General features: G+C 40.7%; 1 protein-coding gene across 1 annotated transcript in view; it reads left to right on the top strand.

Moving 5' to 3' along the window:
- The first annotated feature begins 251 nt into the window (after nt 1–251).
- The window catches only part of SLC18A1 (solute carrier family 18 member A1), a 37,513-nt gene continuing 27,821 nt past the window's right edge, over nt 252–9,943 (top strand). Inside the window, exons 1-3 of the mRNA XM_007935074.1 lie at nt 252–375; nt 1,262–1,607; nt 2,305–2,363. Coding sequence (XP_007933265.1) covers nt 252–375; nt 1,262–1,607; nt 2,305–2,363 — 529 coding nt within the window. The remainder of the gene's footprint in view (nt 376–1,261; nt 1,608–2,304; nt 2,364–9,943) is intronic.

Genomic DNA, 9,943 nt, shown 5'->3' with positions numbered 1-9,943 from the left:
GTCAACACGTTTAGCTTTTGTAAAAGTGAACAGAGACTCAGGCATGGAAAAGTTTCCAAACACCATCCTACTTCTGCTAATACTTGCATCCTAACTCTTATAACCCTTTGTATTTTTCGCTCCAATAGTGACTTTTACTTGTCTGTGGTAGACTTTGTCTCCTCTTCTATAAAGGCTATAGAAGACCTGTAGCTGTAACAGGACCCTTCCTGGAACCTGGAAGAGAAGACGCCCCCAGCCCAGCCCTTACCATGTTCCGTGGGCTTCTAGAAGCTCCCCAGCGGTGGCTGAAGGAGAGGAGAGAGTCCCGGAAGCTGGTGCTGCTAGTGGTGTTTGTTGCTCTGCTTCTGGATAACATGCTTCTGACTGTGGTGGGTACGTTCAGTGGGTCTTTGTGTCAATGGTTAATTTGCTTTGGGCCCCATTAGGCAGTACACACCCAGCTAGATTTCAGCAGTGAATAGATGAGAGATTTTCTTTTTATGTTCAAATATACCTAGAGGTTACTAGGGTTGAGGGAGACAGGAGGAAATGAAGGTGGGAGCTTCCCAAGCATAGTTTCAAGGAGAAGGAGCATCTGACCAGAATACAGGGTGACCTGGAACCTGTGCTAGGGCTTCCTCTTCCTCCTCCTTCCTCTCCTCTTCCAAAAATCATGATTTTTATTGGATATGTGACTCCTTATCGAAACTTACCTTTCTAGAATTTCATTCCCACTTTTTGACAGTTAATAGTCCATTCTTTATATTAAGTTATGCTATTATGTGGCCAATATGTGGCCAATATATTTTTCCTCCTGGACAAGCTATATGTTTTAAAGAAGAATCTTCCTGAGACAAGTTGTTAATCCAATATATGATTGGAGTTTAGGAATGTTAAAACCAGTTGTTGTCAAGTGGGCTCTGACTCATGGTGACCCTTGTGTGTCAGAGTAGAGATGAGCTGCATAGGGTTTTCAAGGGCTAATTTTTCAGCAATAGATCACCAGGCCTTTCTTCTGAGGTGCCTCTGGGTAGACTTGAATCTCCAACATTTTGGATAGCAGCTGAACGTGTTAACCATTCGTACCACCCAAGGATTCTTTAGGAACTTTAGCTAATAGGATAATTTATGCAGGCATGATCTTTTGGTAGTCTTCATGTCACATCACCTAGACAACTTCCTTAAAAATAAAACTGGACCTCATAGAAATGTCCCTGTACTTAGTAGTGATAAAAAGATAGTTTACCCTTAGCCCTCATCACTTCTTCTTGACTTTCAGTGCCCATTGTGCCTACCATCCTATACACCACAGAGTTTAGACAATTCAGCACTTCTGAACACCTGGGCCCTGCCGTGACTTCCCAGCCTGCCCTCACCTCATCTACCTTTTCTACCATCTTCTCCTTCTCTGACAACAATGCCATGGCTGTTGAAGAAAGTGTACCCCGTGGCACATCTGGCACCACCCTTCTTCCAGTCACTGAAGTCATCTCAGTGCATACAGACAACTGCTTCCAAGGCACAGAGTTCTTGGAGGAAGAGAACGTATGGGTTGGGATTCTGTTTGCTTCAAAGGCTCTGATGCAACTTCTGGTCAACCCATTTGTGGGGCCTCTCACCAACAGGTATCTCAATGGGTACAATGCTCTACAGAGTGCTTCAGGGCCTCAGGAGTAAGAGGATGAGCTAAGACGTCATAAAGGTGGTGGTCCCCGGGGGAGCTGGCTGCTTGGAGAGTTGATTGTTCTAAAGGATTATATGGTATTGAGGAAATGCCATGGGCTCCAGATTTCTTTGTGATGTAATGAATATTTGGTACCAAGAAGAGCATCAGTGAGCAATTACAGACTGTTGATATTATATGGGTTCCATGAAACCAAGGTAGGAGTGGGACAGTTTTATCTCAAGCTACATATTTTCTAGTAGTTGTCTTTGGGATTGTCCTGATGTTCTAAAGGAATATAAAGTCTGACCAGGCTGTCATTTCTGGAAAAGAGTATTTTGGCTCATCTATAGATAAATTTGTACATTTGCTTGTGTGCTTGTATTCATTCACATGTCATGCCCCATCTTGACACCAGCATTCCGAGACCTCTTTTAGCATGTACTCAATTGCATTCTGCTCCAACTTACATTAAAAAATAGAGTCCAGATATATGTATTAGAGTTATAAGGAGCTCTGGTGGTGTAGGAATTTGGCTGCTAACCAGAAGGTTGGCAGTTCAAACACACCAGTTGCTCCAGGGAGTCAAAATCGACTCAATGGCAGTTTTTTTTTTTTTTCAATAGAACTGTGTCTTTTCTTTTTTAATTCCTTTTTAGGATTGGCTATCACATTCCCATGTTTGCTGGCTTTGTTATCATGTTCTTCTCCACAATTAGTAAGTAATTTGCTTCTCCTTTTCTTCTGTTTACTGATTATCTTTGATTTTATCATGTACAGTACAGTGAATTGAGCACGGTCATTTTTGCCCAGATGGTAATTAGGCATCTGACCAAGTGGCCTTTGCCATTAATTGAAATGTTTCATTATTTTATGGAATGCAGAATAGAACAGCAGTGGAGCTTTCAAGCTTTGCAACTCAGTCCGGTTGGAATTTGTCTATTTTGCCATTCATACTTTGTTTCTTTCAACAGGGCAAAATTAAAGAAGACTGTTTTAGTATTTATATGCTACTATAGTATATGTGTGTGTGTGTAGCAAGAATATTTTGAGTGAGTTTAATAAAAACCTATCATCTTTGGGAAGAGGTCATATGATTAGATATGAAAAGGTAGTAAGAGTAACAAATAAAGAACCCAGTTGGACAATAGCAACTGGCAAATTCCAAAAACTCTACTGCCTTCAAGTTAAGGACATTAAAGTTTATAGCTTAGGAAAGTAAACTTGCTAAAGAAATAAGAAGTCAAATAGTCTATACAGTGTCTGCCAAATCTTTCTAATAAAATGGAGATGCAATAAGAAAAGTAAGTAAGAAAACTAAACCTGGAAGTTGACCTGGAGAAGTAAAATAAGAAATGAAAGGAGAGGGTGTTTGGGTGTTAATTTTGGGGAAAGCAGCCTATGGACCCACCATGGGCTCCTGATGCCTCTGCTGATTCTTGGCTCTCCAACAATATTCCTCCTCCCTTCTGTTTTTCTTATTACCTTTCTGTACTTACCTGCTTTCTCTATTCCTCTTCCTTAAGTTTTCTTCCTTTCTAGCATAGGGCTTGACTCCTATCAATAACGTTTAACATGACTTTGTTGCATTCAGGGCTGGAAGGGTGCAAAGTGCAGGAGATAGAGATGTTAAGTTCTGTTGTCTGAGTACTGCAGTTTATTTGTGAAAATTCTAGCCGAATCAAAGGGAATGCAGAACTTCAAGTTAGAGATGTTCATTGGACTTCTAGAAGCTCAGCCTATCCTAAACAGTAAAATAAAAATGAGTAAGATACTTTTTCTCACCAAATGAAACTTAATTAAAATTCAGTCCAGAAGGCTTTTTTGGGGGCACATATATTATGCGTCAGGAGCTCTGGTGGCACAGTGCCTAAGGGATTTGACTGCTAACCAGAAACTGGTGGTCAAACCCACCAGCCACTCTTCGGAAGGAAAGTTGGACAATCTACTTCTATAGTAATACCACCTTGGAAACCCAGGGAGGGGTCATTATGAGTCAGATCCAACTTGATGGCAGTGTTTGAGATATTGTGATTCAGTGGCAGTATTCACTTAGGGCATATATAGAATGAAAAGATATGATTACAGCTTTGTAGGAATACAATGCTTTCTGAGAAGACCTGACAAACACCTGGAAAGACAAGATAATGCAGGCTGCATGCTAGTGAATCCCCAAATCTTTACCACTAAGATCCTTGCCTATTATTACTAATTCCATGCCAAGAACTCATATTTTGAATTTTTTTATTTTCTATGAAATAATTTTTATTAAATAATAATTATTATTTCCAAGAGATAACAAGTGTTGCTGTACTGAGTTGTCTATTTCTAGCCTAAAGCAAATAAGTTTAGTGTTTAGGCTATCCTATGTAGCATGTAGGGAGCTCTGGTAGCATAGTGCCTAAGGCACTTGACTGCTAACCAGAAGGCTGGTAGTTCAAACCCACCAGCCACTCCTCGGAAGGAAGATGGGGCAATCTACTTCCGTAGTGATATTGCCTTGGAAACCCAAGGAGGGGTCGCTATGAGTCAGGTACAACTCGACAGCACATAACAACAACACAACATGTAGCGTATATGGGAGCTCTGGTGGTGTAGTGCCTAAGGCATTTGACTGCTAACCAGAAGTCTGGTGGTTCAAATCCACCAGCCACTCCTCAGAAGGAAGGTTGGGCAATCTACTTGTGTGGTGATACTGCCTCAGAAACCCAAGGAGGGGTTGCTATGATTTGAATACGACGCGATGGCAGTGAGTTTGGTTTGATGTAGCATATATGAGTTCTATTTAGAGATTTTTAAATGCTAAAAATAAGTTGCTGGTACAATGAATGCACAAGCAATAGAAAGCAAAATAGATTCCTCGGACCTCATAAGCAATAAATACTTACAATCTTAAAAAGACTTTATCAAAAGAATAAAGAAACAACTTACAAACTGGGAAAAAATCTTTGGGAATGATGTCACTAATAAGGATCTAATATCTAAAATATAGAGAAAAATTTCACAACTTATGAAAAAAAATCATTCAATAAAAAATTTACACCAAAGATCTGAACAGACACTTTACCCAGGAGGATATTCAAAAGGCCAACAGGCATACTCAACATCATTAGCTATCAGAGAAATGCAAATGAAAACCACAGTGAGATACCATTTCACTATCACTAGGATGGCAAGATTTTTTTAAAAAAGGAAAATAGCAAATGTTGAAGTGGCTATGGAGAAATTGGGCCCCTCATCCATCGCCGGTGGGAATGCAAAATGATACAGTCAATGTGGAAAACAGTCTGATATTTCCTTAAAAAAACAAGAGGTAGTGCTACCATGTTGTTGTTGTTGTTGTTATGTGCTGTCAAGTCAAATCTGACTCATAGTGACCCCTCCTTGGGTTGCCGAGGCAGTATCACTATTGAAGTAGATTGCCCAACCTTACTTCCGAGGAGTGGCTAGTGGGTTTGAACGGCCAGCCTTCTGGTTAGCAGTCAAGTACCTTAGGCACTATGCTACCAGAGCTCCCAGTGCTACTATATGATCCAGCAATTCCTAGGTATATACCCTAGGGATCTAATAAAAGTGATGTGAATAGACATATATACACCTATGTTCATTATAGCACTATTTACAATAGCAAAAAGATGGAAATAACCCAAGTGCCCATCAATGAATGAGTGTAATGTAGTATATACATACAATGGAATAATACTCAGCAGTAAAAGAAAATGAATTCCTAACATGTCTTGTAGCATGGATGAACCTGGAGGACATTATATTGAGCAAAATAAGTCAATCACAAAAAAACAAATATTGTATGTTCTCACTTTTATGAAATAACATGAACACATAAATATACAGAAACTAATGCTCATTAGTGGTTACCAGGGATGGGGCAGAGAGGAGGAGTCATCATCTAGATAGTACACATTTTTTTTTGTGATGGTAAAGATAACACTGAAAGAAGGTGAAATGTACATGGTTTGAGGAAGGTAAATAATTTCACTAAAAAGTACACAAGAGAAAAGGACCTGCTGGTAATTGCTATGGCATATATAACTTTGAAACAACAGCAAAAACAACCAAAATATATATGAATGGGTATATGGTTATATATGTAGGCATATATGTGTATAGGTATGTGTATACAGTCATGTACCACATAACTTCCACTCAGACATATATGCCTATGGTACCATAAGGTTATATTAGAGTTTAGAAATCCCAAATGGAGAACAGTTGGAATGTAGCAACTGTAATAGCTTCTTGCATGCAACATGTGTATCTCATGACTCTTTTATGCAAAGCGATTGCTCTGCCAGAAATATAATGGTACAGTACATGTATAACTTATCATACATATATGTTGATAATCATAATAAATGCCTATGTTACTTGGCTTATGCATGCACTGTACTTTCTATACAAAATTTTTACTCTATAATAGTGTATGCCTCTATTCATACACAGCAACAGCCAATCTCTTGAGTGTTGTAGTTTTATTTCGCTCTTCAATTTTCTTTCAAAAATAATATTACTGGGAAGTGCATCATGGCTCCAAATGCAGCAAAACCAGAGCTAGTGATAGCAGCAGCAAGAGGCAAAGGAGCAGAACAGATTTGGAAGTGAAACAAGAGTTTACCAAACGATATGAAGGTAGAAAATCAGTTAATATTATTGCTCGTGGTTTAGGCATGTCACACTCAATAATCATGACAATCCTCAAAAACAAAGAAAAAATTCTCCAAGCTGTTAATGGATTAACTCCACTGAAAGCTACAAACCAAAAAAACCCCTAACTCACTGCCATTGAGTTGGATCCAACTCATAGAGACCCCTCCTTGGATTTCTGAGGTGGTATCACTACAGAAGTAGATTGCCCAACCTTCCTTCAGAGGAGTGGCTGATGGGTTTGAACTTCCAGTCTTCTGGTTAGCAGTCAAATGCCTTAGGCACTACACCACCAGAGCTCCCTTAAAAGCTACAAGGCTAATGAAAATTTGAGAAGGACCTATATCAGATAAGGTGAAATTGCTAATTACATGGATTGAGGACCAAACACAAAAATGAATCCCTCTCACATGTTGACAATCACTACTAAGATGCTGAGCTTGTTCAAGATGCTTAAAGAAAAAAAACAGGACTCGACTACAGTATGGTGTTCATACAACATCCAAATCACATAACATCCTATTTTACAGAACATATTTTGGATGTTAAGTGATGTATGACTATATGTGTGCATGTATAGGCGTGTTCATATGCATATGTGTAAAAACGGTGACATGGTGTAAGACCTCCTCTAATTTCAGGAAGGTGGAGAAGAATCACCATCAACATCAGCCCAAGGCTGATTCCTATGAGATGGAGGAAAAGCCTTCTTCCATGTTCCAACCTTTTTACCAATTCTGACACCAGCCATGCCTCCCACCACACTCTACTTTTCTGCTGGGCTCAATAATATGTTGCAATGGTCACAGGGAAGTCATAAAATATACAATTATGGAGTTTACTAAAGTAGTAACAGATGTTACCACTCAGGATTAGGAACAACTCAGTAAATACTTCTTCAATTAGGACAGCCTCTTCTTAGCCATGCCCACTAGCAGGCCTCTCTCTTGCCCTTGGCCTTTCAGCCTCTTGACTCCTTAGCCTGGCCTCTGCCAGCTTGGGCAAGTGTTGAAGAGCTCTTTAGCACACCAGGTGCCTGGAGGTACCCCACTGTGCCAGGAAGTTTCCTGCCTAAAGGCTCTCAGCTGTTTTGTTCTGTGAGTCTGCACATCCACTGTAGCTACCTTGCTCAGTGGGTCAGGAAGTGCACCACACTGTCTCATGTTGGTCTTCTGGTTCTGCTGTGGCTATTTCTCTGCCACTGCTTCTCACTGTCTTGCACCATTTCTGGCATTACAGTTTTCTCTTTTTCCTCAGTCTATGAGGTTCTCAGTGCAAAGACCCCAGGTCCAAAGGATGAACTCCACCCCTGGCTGTTCTTTCTTGATGGTAGCAAGGCCACCTCTTTCTGTCTTTGGGATGTCTCATTTTAAGCCTAGTGGGATACCAAAACTGACCAATCCTCTCATTAGAGTTACAAACACCTTATCTGCATAGTCTTACCCTCACAAAGGTGAAATACATCTTATTTACAATGCTCTCTGATCCCCTTGCAATCATTTTGTAGAAGTCACAAAACCATGCACAGCTGGAAGGGTCATATTAAGGAATTTACTGTGCTGTAATATGCATCTATGTGACTGTATGCACATATATTCATATATGTAATAAAGCACATGTGGGGTTGCAGTGTAGTGAATTACACGGTATGGCTTTCCTAGCCATGTTGTTGTTATGTGCCGTCGAGTCAAACCCAACTCATAGCGACCCCTCCTTGGGCTTCCGAGGCAGTATCACTATGGAAGTAGGATTGCCCAACCTTCCTTCCGAGGAGTGGCTGGTGGGTTTGAACCGCCAGCAGTCTGGTTAGCAGGCAAGTGTCTTAGCCACTATGCTACCAGAGCTCCCTAACCATAGTCTTTGTAATTCTCACCAGATTACTGAGAGGGACCATGCAAATATGTGTCACCTTGGCTGGGCAGCTGGTAGTAGTTATTTCCATATAATGAGACTGGTAATTAACTCCATGGTGGAATTTGCTGTGAGCACTGAATTGTTGTTGTTGTTATGTGCTGTCGAGCTGGACCTGACTCATAGCGACCCCTCCTTGGGTTTCTGAGGCAGTATCACTACCGAAGTAGATTGCCCCACCTTCCTTCCGAGGAGTGACTAGCGGGTTTGAACCGGCAGCCTTCTGGTTAGCAGTCAAGTGCCTTAGGCACTATGCTACCAGAGCTCCGAATAGCTGCTTTTAAATTCCTAAGTATTAAAGTCATCCACTGGGGTATTTCTGTTGGAGCGGCACAAAGCAATCTTCTGGGAAAGAGCTCTGATGTTGGGATTGGTTAGTTTTGCCACTCTGCCAAGCTTAACATGAGCCCTTCTTGAGGCAGAGGGAGAATCTCACTGCTAGCTGAGAGAGATGCCCAGTTTAGAGACAGCGGCAGTGGAACTAAGAGGCATGGGACAGAAGGGCAGGTTTACCTGGCCCACAGAGGCAGAGGCCAGGCTGAGAGACCAACGGGCGTGTCTAAGGGCACAGCAGACACTGTATCTGATCAAGGCACTGTATCCTGAATGCTTTCCTGAACTTGAATTGTAGCCTGTTGTTTCCCTAATAAACTCCCTAATCTGTGAGTTCTGTGTAGCCACTTCAGGGAATAACTGAACCCAGCAAAGAGGTAGTAGGTGTCGTGGGAAGGACAGTTGGTGTCAAGAATGGTTGGTAAGAGGGCTGGAGGGTGCTGGCATGTCTGGTGTCACAGGAATAGGCCTTGGGCTCCTGATGGTAATTCTGTCTTCCTTTTGTGTAGGTAGAGGAAGTCAAAAGATGCTGCCTCACTGCCCCTTTAGCAGGGGCATAGTTATGGATACTTCTTAGACAAACAGCTCGTGGGATTGGATTACTGGGTTTGAAGGATTAGGATCATAGTCTTGTTGGCCATCTCAATCAATTGACATAATATAGTTCATAAAGTTATATTCTACATTCTAGTTTGGTGAGTACATTCTACATTCTAGTTTCTGTGATCTTAAAGCTTGCAAATAGCCATCTAACATACAACTATTGGTCTCTGCTGTCCTGGAGCAATAGAGAAAGAAAGAAACCAAGGACTTGAAAAAGAAACTAGTCTATAGGACAAATAGTCTACATGAACCATGACCTCATCTACCCTGAGACCAGAAGAATTACATGATGCCTGGCTGCGTCTACTGGTTTTTCTAATCAGCGTCACAATATATGGACCCTAACAGAATGGGAGAAAATTTTAGAACAAATTCCTAAAAACAAAACAAAACCCAGAATTACCAGGCTGGTTGAGACTGAAGGATTTCCCAAGACTATCGTTCTAAGATACTCTTCAAACCTTGAATCAAAACTAAACCCTAAGGTCACCTTGTAACCAAATTACAAATTGGTTAAAAAAAATAATGATTATCACCATAAGTACTATATTTCTTTAAAAGTCACCTATATGAGACCAAATGGTCAACATTTATTTTAAAACAAAGACAAGAAGGGGACAAGGAAACTAGATTAATAGAAATGGAACAACCAGAATGGAAGTAATGAGAATGTTCACTCATTGTGAAGATTGTAACCAATGTCACAGAACTACTTATATAGAATTGTTGAATGGGAATCGAAACTGCTGCATATACATCTAACCACAACATAATAACTCTGTAGAGTTA

The sequence above is a fragment of the Orycteropus afer genome, unplaced genomic scaffold (assembly GCF_000298275.1).
Source record: "Orycteropus afer afer isolate SDZICR_OR568_19922 unplaced genomic scaffold, OryAfe1.0 scaffold00024, whole genome shotgun sequence".
NCBI classification, from domain to species: Eukaryota; Metazoa; Chordata; class Mammalia; order Tubulidentata; family Orycteropodidae; genus Orycteropus; species Orycteropus afer.
This window is presented reverse-complemented; position numbering and strand designations above follow the sequence as displayed.